Here is a 20,385-nt window from a genome sequence, read left to right on the forward strand (position 1 = left end):
ATCATCACATATCAATACGTGAAACATCACAAATGTGCAGAGCTGTTGGATGGAATATTTCATAAAGTTTTATATTTCAAGTGTCACACACTCTGTGTGCCAATAGTATGTTTTGCCAGTGTTACTAATATTGTACAGCCCTAACATATAAGCTGAAATCTTTGAGACTATGTCAACATAAACTGTGTCAATGCCAAAAGACATATTCCCTCCAGCGTGTCTTGGGCGGTCCCCTGGAACCTCCTTCCAAAAAGACTTGCCCAAAACACTGGAAATGATGCCCAAGCCAACTTAGCTGACTCGAAGTTCTACTCCTACACTCTCCTCTGTAGGGTCAAAAGCTGACTGGTCGAGCTTCTCACCCTATCTCTAAATACCTGAAAATGATGTGTAAATTATGTTTTTAACATTGGCTGAAAATAACCGATGAGCAACCTTTCATGTCTTCAAGAACACTATAAGCCTTTGGCAATATATGTTATTTATTCTAACACAAGAAGTGCTGGTATGTGGTATTAGCCTGTGGTTTGAAATGTTGGTGTGAAACAAATCATAAAAGTAAAACTAGGCACAGAAAATTCTGAATAATAAATGTGGTAATTGTATCAATGGTTAATATTTGCACACTATGAACTTAAAGAGTTTCTTCTTCTGGTTAAAACAAGTAATATCATTATAAAGGCTGTAGTCTGCATTGAAGATTGTTTTTATGTTTTCATCTGAAAAATATTCAAAGTAACCTTTTCATGCTGTCTTTCTACTCTGCAGGTGGGACAAAGGGCAGCCTGATGTATGAGCTCTGAGCAGGACAGATGGAAACAGAAGAGGCCAAACATGAGGCGGAAGAAAGTTTAAGGTTGGGACAGTTCGGAACATCTCACCATCATTCTCACAAATTCCAGAATGGAGCTCGGTGTTCACAGGAGGATTCTGTGCAGATCAGCGACACTGAAAGCTGGATTACTGGTGCGGTGCATTATGAGCCCAGTAAAGCTGCTGGCTCCATGAAGAGATACAGAGAGAACTGCAACATTCCTGCTTCTGAACAAGCATTGTTCCAATCGGGATTCTTCAAGATGAACGGAGACATAATGAACGGAGAGTTGAAGCATGGATTCGCAGAACAGTCCTTAGCGGTCCAAACTAAGAAAATAAAAGTAGATGGTGAAATGAAAGAAAACGGTGACTCAAGCCGTAATTTTGTGAAAAACTTCTCTGAGTTGACAAAGAAAACTGAAATGGAACAGACTTCTGCTCAGACTGATAATAATTTTGATATAAGAAACTGTCACATACCTAACAGGGATATTTTCAGCCGACCACGAAATAAGTCTGTTCCAAATGGTGCTGTATCATCTTCCTCAACCATAGAAAGTACTCCCGGTGATCTGCTGGAAAAAACCTTGTCTCAGTATTATCCTGAGCAAGTTTCCATTGCACCGCAAGCATCTGGATCACAGCTGGATACTGTCAATGACTCACTCGCCGCATGCTCAGTTGGTGAAGGTGCTCAACCCCCTGCTGTAACCTCAGGGCAGTCGGAGTCACAGCAGCAGCAGCCACCTGCAGCATCCGCAGAAGGTGTCAACAGCTACAACTCTGGCAACTATTTAGTAAATGGATATTCTAGTAACTTTGGAGTAAATCAACAGCAACAGCCTTCATCTTGCTCTGGTCAAGAGATAGGTCTGGGGGCACAACAGCATCCCAGTGGGGCACAATGTTTTCCAGATAACACAAACCCTCAAGGTACGTATACAAAACCCCAGCAGGAATACAACCCAAGGTCTTTTCTGAACCACAATAACCCCTCGAAGGCTGCAGAAGCAGGTGGATATGGATCTCTTCTTAATTCTGGTGCAAACGAAAACAGTCAAAATGACAATGGAGCTGGTCTGTTTCATGACACCAACATGGGACTCCAGTATGGGACTCAAGCTCAGAATTTTCAGAATAAATCTGGAAGACAACATCAACCTGATGGTCAAATGGTAAACAGCCTCCAGCAGCAAAATCACTCTGTGACAGTAAACGGTGTGGAGGATACACATCAACAAAGAGTCAACATTTCATGTTCCACTCCAAGCCAAACTAATTGGATAGAAAGGAATCTTTCACATTCCCAGCAGCAGCCGACACAGTCCACAGCATCCCAGGCAAAAGAGCAAGACATGTGGAGAGCTAAGCCTCAGTCAGAACAGCAGACCACCAGCCCCCAAGTTCAAAACCAGATACTGGAGTCAAACCAAGCGCAAAGGTACAGGGAAACGCAGACACAAGGACTTTTTACAGACACCAGCCGAGGGTCTAACAGCTCGCTTCAAAAACAGCCAGACTGTCTACCTACTCACATGCAATGTGCTTCAGTTCAGCACAACACTGCCCCTGAGTGGCAGCAGTCAAACTCTAAAGCACCTCAGATGCAGCAACATTTACTCCAGAAAATGCCTGAGACAAAACACTTCCCTCAGAATCAGCAATCTAACTGCTACCTCTCCCCAATGCAATCAGAGCACTTTCACGAGGACAAAGACTTGCAGGAGATATTGTCAGTAGAGTTTTTAACAACACAACAGCAGAACTGTCATCTTCAACGCCCGCTGTCCCACCCACCACAGTTTGAAGCCCAGCAGCTCAAATCTCCCACCTACAGACCTCGCAGCCAGCCTCCACCAGGCCAACACCAGCCTCAACCAGACCAGCCTTTCAGTAACAACCATCAACACACTGACCAATCAGCATTCGCCTACAATAACACAGAGATGCAACACCCACAACATCAAAGACAGTATCTTGAAAACTCAGGCAGCCAAAACCTCAAACAGTTTCAACCGCAGCAGCCTAACAACCACTGCCATGAGTCCAACCAGGTGGACTTAGCCCAGACTTCGTCACAGCCTCACCTACCACAGGGTCTGTTCAGCCAACAGTCAGGAACACGGATGTATCCCAAAGCTGAAGAGCAGGCGAGGGCTTCTTGCACTCAGTTCCAAACAGGACCTCGACTACCTCTGGGACCAGCAGTTCCTCATGTTGACTTTCAGAGGCATGCGGCTCTTCGCATGCGTCTATTACAAAGGCAGGAACGCCATGGCCCTTCTCAACTCCCTCGTAGCCCAGTTGACTCCAAACTAAACCTTGGTGCTGTAAAGATGGAAAACAGCCCCAGATTCGAGCTGTCCACCTCACGGCAGCAGGAACAGCCGTTTGTGGCCCGTGATGCAGGGATTGGCGGGGTCAAGATCAAGACTGAAAATCAACAATCACTATGTGTTCAAGACAAGAAGCCAGGGAACATCCTTGCCTCTATGGAACAGAGCTTAAGGCAGTACGAGCTCTCAAATCTATTCGAGAAGAAACCTCTCGTTAATTCATCAAATAAAGTCAAAGTGGAATCCTCTGGGGCTGTCACCATACTATCAACCAACATGGATATGAGTGGGACAGACTCAACGGCCACTGCAGCTTCTGTTCTGAAAAATACCCTGGACTCCACACCCAAGAAGGAACAACTCCTTAAAAATTTCATAGATTCCCCCATGAAGTTGTTAGATACCCCTGTAAAGAATATTCTGGATACCCCAATGAAAACTCAATATGAGATTGCATCATGCCACTGTGTCGGTGAGTCTCATCCTGTGGGTGATGAAATGTGATCATTGGTTTAGGTTGTAATTCTTAACATTTTATGCCTTATTTAATTTAGATCAAATCATTGAGAAGGATGAAGGTCCATATTACACTCATTTGGGCTCAGCACCTACTGTCGCTGGCATTCGAGAGCTGATGGAGAAAAGGTAATCCACAAATTAATAGAGCATTAGAAAGCTGACAATATTTTACAACTTTTGTTTGTTTTTTCTTGACGTTTTATTATGTTTTGAAGATCTGGCATCACTGGGCGAGCCATCAGGATTGAGAAAGTAATTTACACCGGCAAGGAGGGGAAAAGTACACAAGGATGCCCCATAGCCAAATGGGTCAGAAGATTTTTTAATTTATTTTTTTGTATTTTATTTGTAATCTGATAAATTGGCTGCCCTTAAATATTTCTTTGATACCTGTGTGTGCTCTGTTTCAGGTGATTCGGCGATCCAGTGTAGAGGAAAAGCTACTGGTTTTGGTGCGTGAGCGTACTGGTCACAGATGTGACACTGCCTGCATCATAATTGTAATTCTGGTTTGGGAAGGCATCCAGCCCAGCTTGGCTGACCGCCTCTACCTCGAGCTGAGTGAAACTCTAACAAAACATGGAGCTCATACACAGAGACGCTGTGCTTTCAATGAGGAGTAAGTTACAGCATTGCCGTACTCAGAAGTGTCTTATAATTAAATCCATGTCATACTGCATTGATGCAATAATTGATGCAAAATGAACCTCAATGTTTTGAGTACATATACAGTACAGTACATGAACATACTGTACTGCTGATCCTTTGTGTTATATTAAAATCTTCTAACAAACTAAATCTTGGGTTTTCATTGGCTGAAAGTCACCTAAATTAAAAAAATAAATGCTTGAATACATCACTGTACTTAATGAGTCCATATATATTTTTTCTAACTGAATTATTTAAATAAAATAACTTCTTGATATTAAGTTGTTTTGAATACACCTGTCAGACTTAAATATCAGAAATCCATTATGTTCAAGATATACGTCCACAGTGTAAATCTATCCTGTTATTCAAAGTACTTTAGCTAAGTTTGTTTTGTCAACTCTTTCTAGTTGGTTTAACAGAGATATGTTACCTGTACACTTTCAGGAGGACCTGTGCATGCCAGGGTTTTAATCCTGAAGCCAGCGGCGCGTCTTTCTCTTTTGGCTGCTCTTGGAGCATGTACTATAATGGCTGCAAGTTTGCCCGAAGCAAAATCCCAAGGAAGTTTAAGCTAGTAGGAGATGATGTCAGAGAGGTATTTAATACAAATTATGTTGAGGCTCATGGCTGTAGCCAAGTTAAAAACACTTATATTTAACGTGATGTTAAACATTCTGTTTTTTAGGAAGAGAATATTGAGAAAAGTTTTCAGAATTTGGCAACATTACTGGCTCCTTTGTATAAAATTATGGCCCCCGAAGCCTATGGTAACCAGGTGAGTATATCTTGGTATTATAAAACCTCAGTACATAAAATAATTTCCTATTTATCTACTAAAATAATATATGTGCACATTAATGAGACAGTTGATCCTCAGATCAAATAAGCAAAAGCTAGCAGTCTTTTAAATTATTATTAGACCATCATTTCTAAGTAATGTTATGAAATTTGTACTTTCTGACTTTATTGAGGGCACTTAGTAAAATAAGGAGGTGCAAAAAAAAATCTTAATATGACCATAAAAAGAGTGCACCATAGTTGATTTGTCTGTGGGAAAGGCTGCAAGTGAACATTCTACAAGATCTTTTTTTTTTTCTCCTCCATGTGTCTTAAAAAGGATCAGATTTGATAATAGCATGACGGAATCTACACGTCTGAAGGATTGTGTGTGAATATCATCTGCACAAAGAAAACATTAGACAGATTAGACAGTTCTTGCATTTCTGACAGGGCTTTTGTAAGGTTTTGAGTTTTTGTATTTTCTCTTTGTATTGTCCGTAGGTAGAACATGAGCACAGGGCCCCAGATTGTCGTTTGGGGATCAAGGAGGGACGGCCTTTCTCCGGAGTGACTGCATGTTTGGATTTTTGTGCCCATGCTCATAGAGACCTCCACAACATGCAGGGAGGAAGCACTGTGGTAAGTGTGGGAACCTAGGAAACATGTTTTTACACTCCCTTGTCAAAATACTCATGCTCCCATAATATTGTCACATCTCCTCTTGTTGCAACTATAAATCTAAATATTTTTATTGGCATTTTTGTTTCTAGGTCAACACATAGTTGGGGATAATTGCAAAGTAGAAAGAAAATTTTTCTCAGTTTTCAACTTTTTTTCCAAAAGAAATTCTGAGATACCAAACAAAAGACCCTGAATAATATCCATAGTATAAATAAAAGAAATGTAATCTATATAATATGTGGAGTGCACCTGTATGTAATCCAAATAAAGCTGCATTTAACTCATTCTGGCATGTACCTTTTTTTCCAGGTGTGCACATTAACGAGGGAGGATAATCGAGAAATTGGAAAGATACCAGAAGATGAGCAGCTCCACGTCTTACCTCTTTACAAGGCTTCTAGCACTGACGAGTTTGGCAGTGAAGAGGGCCAGCAGGAAAAAATAAAATCAGGGGCCATTCAAGTCCTCAGTGCCTTCCGTCGTCAGGTGCGCATGCTTGCAGAACCCGCCAAGTCTTGCCGGCAGAAGAAACTGGATGCGAGAAAAGCGGCTGCCAACAAGAATGCCATGCTGGAAAGCTCAAATGATAAGGCAGAAAAGGCCCTTTTGGCCAAGTCAAAGGCTGGCACTTATGAGAACACTGTCCAGAGCACTCCATTTACAGGTAGAGTAACATTTTATAAAGACTTTTTTGGGAAACTCCCATTGTAAAATATGTAATATGACCTAAAATTCATTTTAGATTAATGTGAGCTTAACTGCGATATGCAATTGATATTGTGATATTAAAATTGTGTTCCTAACCACTGTATTTATGCCCCACCCTGTGTTGTCGTGGTGTACCCAGACTCCCCCTCATCTTTGAAGTCAGGATAAAAACAAACCTTACACCTGTCCCTGCATATAATCGTTTAGTAGAAGCAACTTTCAATCGTTCCAACTCCAAAACAAGAGTTTGGCTCAAAGTGGAAACAGTAGACTGGCAAATGAACTTAACAAAAACAACCAATATATTAGAAAAGAAAAACCATCCCTGTGACCAACAATCTGACTACACAAAGTGTGACTACTGACAACTGATCAAAGACCTGAAGTATCAACCACAATTAACCAGAATATGAGAGCACACAAATGAGCTGAGCACTGAAGAAACAGACCAATGTTATTAGAGCGGTGTGTACAAGAACTGTCCCTTAAACGGACACCTCATTTTGCTAGAGAAAAAACAGGTTAAAGACATAAGCGGAATTTGCAAAACAACTAATATTCAAAAACATTTTAGTCGTATAATGATTCTTCACGTGGAAATTGGACACAGCTTTAAATAATATTAGTAATAAAATTCCTTCCAGTAATGTAAAAGATTTCTGATTGCTTTTTTACGTAGGGTCAGATTTATTTTTACCTGTGGTTAAAAAAAAAAAAAAGTAATTTAAAAACTAATATTACTACAAAACAGGGATACTCTCTAAGGAGTCAAATACTTTTTCACAGCACTATCTAGTTAAAAAAACTGCTTGGTATAATGTGACATGAAATCAATTTGTTTTCATAAGTTTTTGTCTTCTTTGGTCTTTTGTTTTCTAGGTGCTGTGGGAGCCCCCCTTCAGTCAGGTCACCCATCATATCCCCTTGGGGTCATGCAGCAGCAAATTCAGCAACCACAGGCCATGTGCCCCCCATACCTTTCCTCACCCAACACTGCACTCCCAAGGTTCTCTACCAGTCCTGGCTCTTTTCCAGGCTCTCCAAAGTCAGGAAGCATGTACACCGCTCAGCCATCAACACCAGCCAGCCATTTCCTCTCTTCACTTCCAAACTCATATATGAATGGGCCAAATCGTCCACAACCAGGTCACCAATGTAACGGAGGAATGCCTGTTGAAAGTTACCATCAGTTCTATGCACCAAACCAAAATCAGCTGGACGCTTATCGCCAACAGCGGCCAGCGTTTTTCCCTGAGCAGCAGTATGGTGTCCAACAACGCTTTGAGCTCAATTATCCATCTAGGTACAGTCAACCAGGCTTCCAAGTCAATGGTTACAGTGCCATGCGTCCACCTCAGCCCATGAGACATTATGGTCCTTTTGGCAACAACAGAACCTCAGATGCCCGGTTCATTGATACCCTAACAGGAGCACCTTCTGTTCATGGTGGCATGGATTATGCACTTACCGTAAGTAAAGCCAATCAGTTTGGGGAATACCCAAGTTCATACTTGCCTCAGAGTCCACACATTCCAGGCCGTGATTCCTTCCCTATGCAACTTAATACAGACGTGGCCATGCCTAATCCACAGATGCTCCCAGCTCAAATCAGCAGTGGCTGTTTAAACCCTGAAACACAGTCAGGGTTGGGTCTTCTCAATGGTGGACATATAGCTTCCAATATTAAGTCGGAGCCTGGAACGCCTCAGACACCCACCACCCCCCAAAAACCAGAAATGTGGTCAGACAACGAGCACAACTTCTTGGATCCTGAGATTGGTGGTGTGGCTGTAGCTCCAAGTCATGGCTCTGTACTCATTGAGTGTGCAAAACGAGAGCTACATGCCACAACACCCCTCAAAAACCCAGACCGCAACCACCCAACACGCATTTCCCTTGTCTTCTACCAGCACAAGAATCTGAATGAGGCAAAGCATGGGCTGGCCATGTGGGAAGCTAAGATGGCAGAAAAGGCTCGCGAGAAGGAGGAAGAGGCTGAGAGGAATGGCGGGGAAGGGACTCCGAGCAAGAGCAACAAGAAGGGGGGGAAGCGGGAGCATTCAGAGTCTTCAGAGACCACAGGAGAACCTCCATACAAGCGTTTCATAAAGGCACTAATGGAAGGATCATCATCATCGTTCACAACTAATACTCACGTCATCACAACTCCATATGCATTCACCAAGGTCACAGGGCCTTACAGTCAGTTTGTGTAGAAAACAACCCCTAGGGAACTTGAAGGTGCTGCAACCCAAACCACATGCATCAAATCACTATCGGTGACCTTGTGATGGAAAAACAAATGTGCTATGTTTCTCAACTCTCACACAACCGAGCTTTACTAGTTGATCCTACTGAGGTAACTATTGCAATACCAGAAAAACAGTGGTGCTTTCAGTCTAACACACAAGGAACTTATTCAGCTGGAAACAAAGTTTCTTTTAATGGTGGCTTTATTTTTCTTACAAAGTTTCTAATATTTGCATAAAACACTGACTTTCAAAAGTCTAAGACTCACGGTGCTGAAAAGTATGCTTATCACCACTTTCAAATGCCTTCACACTAAAACCAGAATACACTCTGCAAGAGACTCACAGTTCATCTACTGGTAACTGTCTAAAATCACCCGACATCATCCATCATTTTTAAGAAGTCAGTGTTTCTAAGAGCACTTTTTTAAATTTTGATTTTAATGTTTCAGACGTTAAATTAAAAATTACAATCATGCTGTATAGCAATTATATACAGGTGCATCTCAGTAAATTAGAATACCTTCAAAAATGTAATGTATTTTAGCAATTCAGAGCAAAGCAGTTCAACCCATTTAATAGGTCCATTACAGAGTGGTGTATCTGAAGTGTTTATTTCTGTTGCTTTCAGTGATTGTGGCTTACTGCAAATGAAAACTAATTTATTAGCTTCTTAGCTTTTCTTCATAAAAAAAAAACAATCAAAAGGTTTTTTCATATTGAAATCTGGGTCTATATAAAAGTATGTCTTTGTCGAGGCTTTTTGCATAAATTTCTGCATCAGTACAGTGGTGCAATATGCTGATTAGACCAATGGCTCTACTGAGGTGCTTACTTAAATAACAGCCTCCAGCTTTTCTTCTTGTTTGGTGCTTCTGGTGATAATACTCCACAGGTTGTCTATGGGTTTTAGATCTGTGAGCATCTCCTTAAAGAAAAGCAGGAAGGGACTCATGGCAGTACTGACTTTGGACTTGATAAAACACAGTTGAGCCAAACCAACAGATGACTTGGGTCCTCAAATCATCACTGAATTGAAAATTGACATTGAATCTCAAGAGTTTACTGAACGTTTTCCTTCCTCTCAACTTTACATCAATTAATATTGGAGCAGTTATATAAGTAATTGTAAAAAGTCTCATAATAAAAGATCTAATGATCATTTTAAGGTCTTAGTATTGATTGTAGCAAACCTTAAAATCTAACAGCGCGTTTGAGATCGTTCATTTGCTCTTTCTCCTTATTTTTGGTTTCACGATGCTCATTTTGAATAAATGTAGTCATTGTGTTGTGCTTTTTGGTAATACAGCTGCACTACTTAATGTACCCATGTAATGAAGTGTTATGTAAAAGTTTTATCTTGAGAGAAATATTTGTACTTGTGAGGCTTTTCTTATACACTCTTATAGCCATATAGTCATTTAAAACATGTTTAATACTTTTTGAGAACATCAGTAATATGTTTTATTATGATTATTATTGTTATTATTATTATTGGAGTAGTTACAACAAAGTAAGGAAAGAAATCAGGCCAAATAACTCATTGCTCTCTGATACCAAGTCAGCAGTACATACCATGATTGTGTAAGCCATTTTATATCCATATCTATTTTAAAAACCTTTTTCATTGGTCTTATGTAGGAGAAGATGAATTTTATTTCATGTTTTTATTTGCAGGCAGCCATAGCAACTTGAAGTAACAGAAAACTGTGATATGTCAAACTGTCAAAATGAATTTATGAGTCTCATGTTTTGAATTGATATAATTCCCAATAATATTGTAATTTATGGAGATGCATCTGTTGTATTTAGTTCAAGTATCTGGAAAGAAACTTGTCATTTTATTGGTGCTTTTATCACTATCTGGTGTAATTTATACTGTAAAATTGAGCCATTTATGTGGTGCATTCTAAACATTTTGGGGACAGAAATATATATATATATATATAAATATATATATTTTCTCTTTAGTTTTTAGCAGGTTTGCTTTGCTGTTTTTTGTGACTGTTTTTATAACTCCTTACTGTAGATTCTCCAAATATCCTGGCTTGTGAATATTACATGTAGTTTTATGTCTGTGGTGCTCAGTAAATGTGCTTTTATACACTGAGGAACACAAAACAGGGTAAGCTCAGTGTCAGAGGGCAGCTGACTTGCTGTTGTGATCGAATTAAGATGGACAGGTGAGATTTGTACAGTAAGTTAATTACCCATATTGGACTTTTGGGATTTATGTTGTAAATTATGCCGGGTGTCATTGTGTTTCTTTAGGTTTCAACTGATTAATTTTAACAAGGTGCTATTCAGCCTAGGATAAATGTACAATGTGAAACTTTTGACGAAATGAAAAGGCTTATAAATGATGTACAGCGTAAACCTGTCATACCTCAAAACTAGCTCGGCAATAGGATTATTACATATCGATCATTGTTTGTGTGCTACTTTCACAATATTAGGCCACCAAAAGGCAAAAGGAAGCTCTTGTTTTTACTTTCAGTGTGCTTTGAACGTATTAGTTGAACTTTTAACATTACTGTAAAATCAGGGACATTTTAAACTAATTATGTGTGCATCTTTTGAAAATCTGTGTTCATCAAACCATTTTTTATTTTTTTTAACAGTCAGGGACTCATTCTGAATCCTGATTGTGTTCTTGTTTAATAGATTTCACATAAGTTCAAATGAAAAACAGATGCTATCCTGCAAAATTTCTATTTCAGCTAGTGAGAGGGTATTTTCTTCTAAATTAATCAACATATATGCACTCAGTTGACAAAAGGGAAAATATTGACTAAGTTAAAGCAATCTGTTTGCCTTTGCTACAGATTGACCACAGCGGTGATTAATATGACTGCACGTTTTGCGCCCACATGTTAGTAAATTTAATTTATAACCACTGAGCAACTTAATTATTTCTTCCACTTAATTATGGCAATTTAACTGAATATCAGTCCAACTTTAACAAAAACTCTCCCCAATTCTTTCACATATTGATTTCTTTGAAAGCACTTCATTTATTTTTTCGTAAAGATGTAGTAAAAAAAAAAAAAAAAATGTTTTATTTAAACAAATTGTACATGTGTTTAAAAAGAAGAGATAAATTATGTTACATTGTACATAGCAAGAATTTGTATTGCAGGAGTACAACTCACTGATATTCGCATTAGGCTCTTTTTATTGTCAAATAGACCCTTGGCTCCACATATATGACCTTTAAAATAAATTTTAAAAAATTAATAACTGGAGCTTTTCAAGGTGAATGAAATGAAATGATAATGGATTATCCAGGAAGTTTTTATTATTATTTTGTAAATACTACACTCACTTTCCCAGCAATGTTTACAGTTATAGAAGCTAGCTCAGTTCTTTAGAGGCTCTGGTTTATAATGGTTTTTGTAAAGCGAATCTTCAGAATATTAAATAAAAAAAAAAGGTTGGATATCATTGTACAGGACCCAGCTACAGTAGCAGGTTGTCGACGAGAAAGCCGAGGCACCAGAAGCGGGTTTAAAGCATAGCCATACTTGAAGATGCTTCAGAGTGTTTCTGAGTGAGTCAACTTTACTTGAATGACTTTCCTGACTTAACCTGTACATTTTATGTGCTGAACTCAGCGAGGTTAAGCCAGCTGTTTGTACACACTTGGTCTTTTTGCAGTTAGACACTAAAAAAAGAAAAAAAAAAAGAAAAAAAGGTTAAAAAAATAAATAAAAAATTTGCCCAAGTTCTCGAAGTTCGGTATGCTAAAAACAATAAAATGAGGTTGGCTGTTAATACTGTAAGTATTCTAATGTACTGGATGCAGTTTATTTGAAAGCTGTTAATTGTATCATTCCTGATGTTGCCGACATGTGGGTGTTCCCTTTTTTTAATAAAACTTATATTTATTTAAAGCAACTAGCTTCATTTTTTTCCACCCTCTTAAGGTGAATAAAGTTCTTCAACTGGACAATAAAAAAGCTGCACAGAAGCCAAGTTCAGATTGTTGTTTTTTTATTATTTATCCAATATTAGAAACATATTCTTGCTGTATACAAAATGTGTGTAGCTGAAAAAAAAAAACAATCCAATTTCTGGTATCTGTTCTCAGGTGAGTACGCACTTTACTCCACGTATTACCAACAAATATACCCCAGTGAACAACCAACTTAGTTGTTTGATTAAAAGGAAAATACCATCACCCAAAAACACAAGTGTTGCATGTCTCTGTTGGCCCATACAGTTTATATATGTCATGCCATTGCAAGTACGTATAGAAAATAAATCTGCCTGCATACAAGAAAAAGCAGCAGGACACATAATACTTCACTTCATGTTAAGATGATCTGATGTTTCCAAGGGAACTTTAGAACTTTATACGAAATGCCATTTGTCCACTGCAGGAGACGAGAAGATATTTGGGATGAAATCAGAAATTTAAGCACTGAACATGAGTTTGACAGATGAAATTATTTTCTGCTTACCTTCTGCAGACACAGGATGTGCACTACCAAAAGCAGGAGCCTGAAAGTGGAGTCATTGAGATGCGGATTACTAAATTAGATTTCAAGTCGGATTTACTGTCCCCCGCCTCCCAGATGTTCACATACTCCCAAGAGTATGGATGTCATTCCTTTGGAGGATGAAGTACTTTCTTAATCATCTATTCCAGGTTGCAAAGATTATTAAAAACATGACTTGCATGTAAAAGTTCAAATTTGTTGTTGATTTTGTTTAATCCATTCCTAGTCAAAATTAAACATACAGGCTTAAATATCAGCATATGTCACCACTAATGTCAAGTTAAATGTCTGCAGAGAAACTGTTTGCATTTTGAAAACATCAACTACTTTCTCTCTGGATGTTTGGACATTTTGATAGAATTAGTTGGTTTTTCTGCCACTAGCCTGGTTTCTTGTAGGGTTCATAAAGATTCAGGAGTTCCAGAGACCTAAGGTTAATGTGTTCTTGCCATTCCAAAAACAGTATGGAAGTATGTCTGGGATTGTTGTCAAAACAAAACTAATCTAATCAAATCATCGGATCCAAACTCCTGTCCTCCATGAAAAGAAACACCACCTGCAGGAAACAGAAAGGCTGAAACCTTTCAAACTGAAGAGCTGCTGTAACACCACTCATTCACCACAGTGAAGTTTTAACATAAACACTGTAAAGATTTCTACTATGAGACACCTGCTGGCTGAAATGTGCATCACAGGGAGAAGCTGAAAGCCTTCGGGTGAAAGGTGCACACGGTCAGAGAAGCCCAGGGTTGAGCTTTTTAATCACTTTGAGAGACGAGTGTGGGGGAAGGAATCAAGGAGAGGCTTCTAAACAACAAAACTCTGCTCCAACTATGAAGAATGACAGTGGCAGCATTAAGCTGAGGGACAAAGGGATTAGAAAAGCACAGATTGGGTAAAGTGCCAGAGTTCATATATGTTCAAAATTCAATATTTTTCCAGACTCACATTTCAAGATTTTTTTTTTAACATAGCTTTTAGAATATTCAGAAGAATATATTACAAAATAATAAACTGCAAACTGCTCTATGTTAGTTTGCTTTTACTACACACGGGTTCTTTAAAATGTTAAATACAATATCCACATTGGTGTCTGACTTTCAGAGAGTGGCATAGTGCCATTTTACAGATTTTTCATAGCATCTAGCATTACTTAGATCTGCTCCACTTCAAAAACTCTTTAGCTTCTCATAAAGGACTCAGCATCACGGACTGAGTGATGTTTTCCTTGCAGAGTCAGAGATTTGCTTACTTTACTTTATTTCAACTTTCCTCTGCAGCTTAGACCCAGTTTAAGATCAGAATTTTGTACAAAGAGATTAATTTAATACAATTTGGAATAAGGGTTTAACATAACAGAAAGTATATATTTGAACCTGTGTGTATAATTTTGACTCTATATTTTTTAATTAAACTGGTGCACTTAATTATACTCCATTAAGTTTCTACTCTGGAAAAGAATAGTTACTTTCTTTTGCTACAATTAATTTTGTAGCAAAATTACAAAATTTATTTGATATCTATGGCAAAGGTGATTTGATATTAATTTTATAACCAGATCTATCTACCACTGTTGCGGCCATAAGCGTTTGTTGAAGCTCTCACCGACTGAACGACGGCTCTGGCCTCATCGGCGCTGAACTGGAAAGGACTGTTACAGCAGGACACGTTCTTGCTGAGAAAAAGAAAATACATAAAATGATCCAAGTTCAACTTTCCGTTATCCATTTCACATGCACATACACATCTGCTTTGCTTTACCACTCAATCCCTCCAGCATTTGTTTGCTTCTGCACAAGTGCCCTCCAGTGCTCATGGGTGGACTTAATGATCTCAACAGCAAAATCCTGTCAGCAGAGAGAAATCCGTTTCAGCACATTTGGCCTGAGCCTGCCGCGCCACTCCACCAGCTGCTGTGCTCTGTTTATTCGCAAACCTGACCTTGTCTTTGAATTCCCCGTTGAATCCAAACTGGTTTTCTGGCTTTCCATCGGGCACCTTGTATTTCCTGAACCACTCGACGGTAGCCTCCAAATGACCTGGTCGGCTCTTCCGAACATCTTCTATACCTGAGGGGAGGCGGGAAAGACAGAGTCGGAGATTACTCAGGTTTCCATGAAACAGATGCAGTGAATTTTATCTGTTTACACATGAAATGTATTTTACAAAGGCAGGTTTCTCAGGATTCTAAGAATTGGCCTTAGTGGAAAAAAACAAAGCCTTGACAACACATACAATATGTTTAAAGGGCACCGAATATCAATAAATCCATGTTGGCAATGAAACCTCAATGGTTAGAAACTATTAAACACAGAGAGCTAATGTGGTGTTACTGTCTGTGCTGTTTGCCATCTCTTTACCATTCAGTATTAAAAATGCTTAGAAATATATTAGAATATGAACAAAAAGTTGATTCAATTCGGTTTTTCAATTCGAACCACGAAATGTGTGTTAAATAGATTCAGAACTGTGAAATTAAATAAGTTAATTTAGATTTTTATGGATTTCTGCAATTAAATACCCCAAATTACAGTTACTACAATAACGAAAGCATTACATTAGACGATTACAAAGGATAACTAATACACAATTATGCAGATGGTCACTGACACCCTTCACAAGACACAAAAGGTTATTGTTAGAAAAGTTGACTGCTCAGAGTGCCTCATCCAAGAACAATAATGGAAATTTGGATGGAAAAATAAAATGAACTGTTGCTCACTGGGCCAAAGTCCTTTTTGAGATAACCATGTTTAGTATTTAAGTTAAGGAGCTTTTCCACTAGACCACCTCTAAACAGAACAGGTCCATTCCGCTCCGGCCAGATTCATTTTCCATTAGCAAACCCGGCGCGACTCTGCCTGGCTGTTCTGAGGTCTTCGTACCTGAGAAGACCACTCAGGGGTTCTCAACCTTTATCAACCCCACAGAAACCATGGCGTATCATCAAGAGGAAGAGAAGAGAACCAGAACCTAACACGGCTACTGTTACAGTCTCTGACCTATAGGGGCTCTCCTCATGACAGAGCTCTTTCTCCCGTGTTTCAGGTCTACCTGACTGAAGAAGGTGAACTTCCACCATAGCGAATCTTCTCATGCTCTCCAGATCAGCAAAGCACAGATTTAATCCAGAATCATCCTCGTGTCTGTTGTGAACTTTTGCCTATGACACTCACAGTTGAGCTTTTCTGCGTCTCGATCGTTTGCATTGATGGCGATGACCTTCCAGTCCATCTCTCCCTCATCAACCATTGCCAGGATGCCCAGAACCTTGACTTGGATCACCTGACCTGGGGAGCAAACCTGAAGTTGAACAGTTTAACAGGTAAAGATCAGACACAGAATCCAAAAGTACACATTTCTTTTTATAGGCATGGAGATAAGTAGCAGGGTATATAGACATCTGCTTACCTGGGTGCCGATGTCACAAACATCAATGGGGTCATTGTCACCACAGCAGTTAGTTTCTTTGTCTTTGTGGTTGGGATCCTCCCAGGTCTTTATAGAGGTAAAGTCCACAAGCAAGTAAAGAACATGAAAAAGTCAAAATCTTCTCACAAATATTCAGCAGCTAACAAAATACACAATATAATGTCTGGATTTGAAAGTAGTACTTAAGATAAGTACAAATAAAACCCCATGCTTCACAGTTGAGATGGTGTTTTAAGGATTGTACTTTTCTTCTTTAAACAAAAGGAGGAGAGTGCATTTTATAACAAAACGTTCCTCTCTGTTCTTCTAAAGTGGGAAAAACTTGAAAACTTTGCAATGTACTAAATCTTTGCTGTAACAGATTTTTTTTAAAAGTACTTGACCCTCAAAATAATAAAACCTAACAAAGTGAAGCATCTAAAAATCTGTGCACTTTAAAGCATCCGTCTTGGAGAAACACTGCAGACTTCTCCTGACCTGTGGAAGTCCCCCATAGTTCCAAATGTATCCTTTATGAGGAAAAATGTTGGCCACATATCTGAGTTTTCCCTTCTTCACGTCTTGTTTGATGGGATTCAGTGGCTCCTTTGTTGCAATCTGGAAAAAGAAGTGATAAATACTGTTTTCTATAAAACGTGCATTTACAACAGAGATGCACACTGACGGATGTGACTCAGACTGTGAGCCTGGGTCCAAATGAATTAATTGTGAAATGAAAATGACCGTACACCTGCTTTATTATCAGACATCTTTGATTCATGAGGGCCACTGTGGAAAAGGGCTAGCAACAAAAATGTCGAACAATTACAGTTGCAATTTTCAACAACAATATTGTAATTCCTATTATCCTGCTGAGTATTTGCACAAATGAGACTCAACGTCCTGCTAAGGAATACAGCTAAATAATTTCAAATGTAATATAAAATCAAAGAGTGAAAGCCTATAAACTAGTTTATGTATGTATGTTTGAGAAAACTGTGATAGGGGACATCTAAAGATGTCCTCAAACTAGTCGTCGTTTTAATTTTATTCCATCTTTCAAACCCATGTAATGAAAAATATATAAGCTGCATGCATGAGGATATAGAGAAGCTTTTCGCTTACTTCCATTTTAGCATTTGACCACCGAGGGACCTCAACCACCATGTTGTACAGCACCTGAAAGTGAATAAAACAGCCAATAACTGCTCAAACTGAGTCATTAAAGGTCCACTTGCATAAAATAGTCCGATAATGAATTTAAACAGGATTATACCTCCTTCTCACCCTTAGGTTTTTTTGCTGGCACATCATCATGCTTTAGGGAAAGAAAAATCACAGTCATTTCTTGTTTGAGTGTCACATTTTGAAGAAAATCTACAAGCTGAGCTGTTAGCTAGATACCTGCTCTGACTCAGCTATAAGTGGAATATCATGGAATGGTGAAATGTATTTGCCATCAGAGGTTTCTAGGAGATAAACAGATTTGTTAATAAGCAACAAAAAAGGCAAATGAGGTCAAAAGCTGCATGCATAAAGATCATTCCATTATGAGTAAATTTAGCTAAAAAAAAAAAAAAGAATGAAAAATTGCTTCGCTAATTTACTTTGTTGTTGTAAGAATGCTTTGTTGTCAATGAGTCAGTGTTGTCATGTTGAAAAGTCTTTATACTCCAAAGCAAACATCTAATCTTTTACCAACCCAATAACAGCTTATTCAGCTATTGACTCTTGTTTTGAGTCAAGAAACAAGACATGCTGACAATTTATTTATTCAACAAACAGTCGCCTCCGTAGCTTAAGGAATAATTGTTGACAGCCACAAAAGCTGGTCTAATTATGTGAAAATAGATTTATTAGACCTAGTATTTTGTATTAGTGATCCCCTGGTTCTCAGAGTCCACTTTACTGCCTCTCAATACGGCCCTACTTCAACAAAGATTTTTTTAAAAATTGCATTAAATCCTCAGCATGACACTGCAGAAGCCTGCTGTCTCATTTATTAAAATCAGCCACAGGGAAGCATAAAATGCATGTAGGATTTTGAATAATGGCCTACATGTACACACTCACACAACTTTATTTGTGTTTTTACTTAGTAAATAATTTGAATCCGCATGTTCTTGTGGACGTTTTCTAATTTTACACATTTGGCTCTAATGTCAAGGAAACGCAACACGACCATAAAGAACTGCGGCTGCAGCTGGAAGGCCAAACAAACATTTACCTCGATCGGAAGTCATGGCTACTTAAGAGACCCAGGCCAGTTTTCTTTACAGAAATCAAACTATGCCGTTACACATTGGGTCCATTCATCATGGCGGAGATGAACTTACTAAAATAAATGCGGTAGTCTGGAGAATTCGGGCGTCCTCTCTGCTCCGTTTGATAGTGCATCGTTTTTCTGGAATAATACAAAAGTGGCACAGCTACTGCAGTTTGTCTGACTGCTTTATTAATACAAGAAGCGGGAAACGGGCCACATACAGTCAGCAAGCAGCCGAGCGAGGAGCGGAGCAGCTGCGATCTCATCGTAATATACACACTTTCCCCCGATCAGTCAGTTCCTGCTTCCCGTCTGCCCGCATGCGTCCTAGAAATATAGCAGGGAAGCTTCCGGTTACATTTTCAAAGTAAAAGGGATCTTGTAAAATCAATCAATCAATCAATCAATAAAAAGCCTTTCTCCAACACTATCAGCTTTAGACTACAACGATGACAGAAAGCGATAAAGAGCTTGCAAAATTCAAATAAATTCACAAATCACTTTATACATTTTAATAGCTTGTTACAGCAACTCAGCCAATTACATGGCAGCAACTCATTGTATTTTAGTGGAAAGTGCTAGGATACAGGAACAGAACAGCCGCCAAGTAATATATATTTGTTTGTTCAGTGTTAACAATAATATAATACCGCTTTACATTACTGAAAAACTTATTGTCTCCATTGCATTTGTAAGTATTGCATTATCGGGCCTTCTGCCATAACTACACCTATAAAGGTGTAGTGGCACCTTAAAAATCCTACAAGGCTATTCTTGCCTTGTAGGATTTTACACTTCCAAAGATGTAGTTGTGGCAGAGAGAATGCTACATTGGCAACATCTGTGCCAATGTGGCAACCCATTGGCACAAAGAATTTAAAAGCTAAGTTCAGTCTTCTCATCGAGTCACACTCTTCCCTTGTACGATTTTACACTTACAAGTGAGACGTATAGCTGTTTCTATAATAATCCACATCAAGATATTCAATAACTACCTGAGCCAACAATGTCCTTTTGCCTTAATGCCCCCCGCCCCCTAACCTACCCTTTTGTTCTCTTTTTTTTTTTTTTTTTGATGTTTAATCGCCACAGTACATTATGATCAAAGTCCACATGTGTATATATACCTTGGGCAAACACCCCACCCACTCACCTTGATGTGCCTCCTTTATAGTTGGTCATTCTTCAAACAAATGACGAAAACAGCTGCCAACATAGCTGCCATAAAACCTGGTTCAACAAAATCTTTCAAATGCATTTAATAAATGTCACCAAAGGAGCTTTGAGAAAAATCTGTAGAGGTAGATTCCAACCTAAATCTTGGTTTTAAATACATTGAACTACGAGCTGAATTTTGGGATACTTTTTTGGGCCTTGGGGATTTAACAGGCCTTTTAAGTGTCCTTGTCTGCCTATATAGTGTAACTGGGTTTAGAAGAATACATCTCTGTTTTTCAGCAGGTGTA

The 20,385-nt window shown here is 38.9% G+C and overlaps 2 protein-coding genes across 7 annotated transcripts in view; one reads left to right on the forward strand and one right to left on the reverse strand.

Annotated features, from left to right (window-relative positions):
* tet2 (tet methylcytosine dioxygenase 2) overlaps positions 1-12,633 on the forward strand; it is a 39,998-nt gene extending 27,365 nt beyond the window's left edge. For 4 of the 5 annotated variants that reach the window (XM_044113162.1, XM_044113163.1, XM_044113164.1 and 1 more), the window contains 9 exons: positions 769-3,624; positions 3,707-3,797; positions 3,887-3,980; positions 4,082-4,290; positions 4,767-4,917; positions 5,008-5,097; positions 5,604-5,741; positions 6,093-6,447; positions 7,371-12,633. In XM_044113162.1, the coding sequence (XP_043969097.1) occupies positions 813-3,624; positions 3,707-3,797; positions 3,887-3,980; positions 4,082-4,290; positions 4,767-4,917; positions 5,008-5,097; positions 5,604-5,741; positions 6,093-6,447; positions 7,371-8,707 (5,277 nt within the window). In that variant the 5' untranslated portion in view covers positions 769-812 and the 3' untranslated portion in view covers positions 8,708-12,633. Of the gene's footprint in view, positions 1-766; positions 3,625-3,706; positions 3,798-3,886; positions 3,981-4,081; positions 4,291-4,766; positions 4,918-5,007; positions 5,098-5,603; positions 5,742-6,092; positions 6,448-7,370 lie in introns of those variants that run through there. The other variant, XM_044113166.1, reaches the window with a different exon arrangement.
* ppa2 (inorganic pyrophosphatase 2) lies at positions 11,779-19,256 on the reverse strand. Of its 2 annotated transcripts, XM_044113177.1 has the most exons (13): positions 19,141-19,256; positions 18,990-19,057; positions 18,058-18,122; positions 17,930-17,971; positions 17,779-17,832; positions 17,152-17,271; positions 16,654-16,740; positions 16,419-16,545; positions 15,184-15,311; positions 15,004-15,089; positions 14,848-14,917; positions 13,204-13,243; positions 11,779-13,116 (listed from the first exon to the last, which is right to left on the reverse strand). In XM_044113177.1, exons 2-13 carry the CDS (start codon positions 19,048-19,050, stop codon positions 13,094-13,096), a joined length of 903 nt encoding a protein of 300 aa, XP_043969112.1. In that variant the 5' UTR covers positions 19,051-19,057; positions 19,141-19,256; the 3' UTR covers positions 11,779-13,093. The 2 variants fall into 2 exon arrangements, with proteins under 2 accessions (XP_043969112.1, XP_043969111.1); XM_044113176.1 differs by having other exon boundaries at positions 18,990-19,242.
* Between the last annotated feature and the right edge of the window lie 1,129 nt (positions 19,257-20,385).

The sequence above is a fragment of the Gambusia affinis genome, linkage group LG04, assembly GCF_019740435.1.
Source record: "Gambusia affinis linkage group LG04, SWU_Gaff_1.0, whole genome shotgun sequence".
Classification (NCBI taxonomy): domain Eukaryota; kingdom Metazoa; phylum Chordata; class Actinopteri; order Cyprinodontiformes; family Poeciliidae; genus Gambusia; species Gambusia affinis.

What these genes read in the sequence shown, in the direction of transcription:
- ppa2 (XM_044113176.1), bottom strand. Translation starts at nt 19,185, where the DNA reads ATGAGATCGCAGCTGCTCCGCTCCTCGCTCGGCTGCTTGCTGACTGTA. An exon ending in ACGGGGAATTCAAAGACAAG is followed by an intron (nt 15,090 to 15,183) that starts GTCAGGTTTGCG and finishes CTCTGCTGACAG; the next exon opens with GATTTTGCTGTTGAGATCAT. An exon ending in AATGCTGGAGGGATTGAGTG is followed by an intron (nt 14,918 to 15,003) that starts GTAAAGCAAAGC and finishes TCTTTTTCTCAG; the next exon opens with CAAGAACGTGTCCTGCTGTA.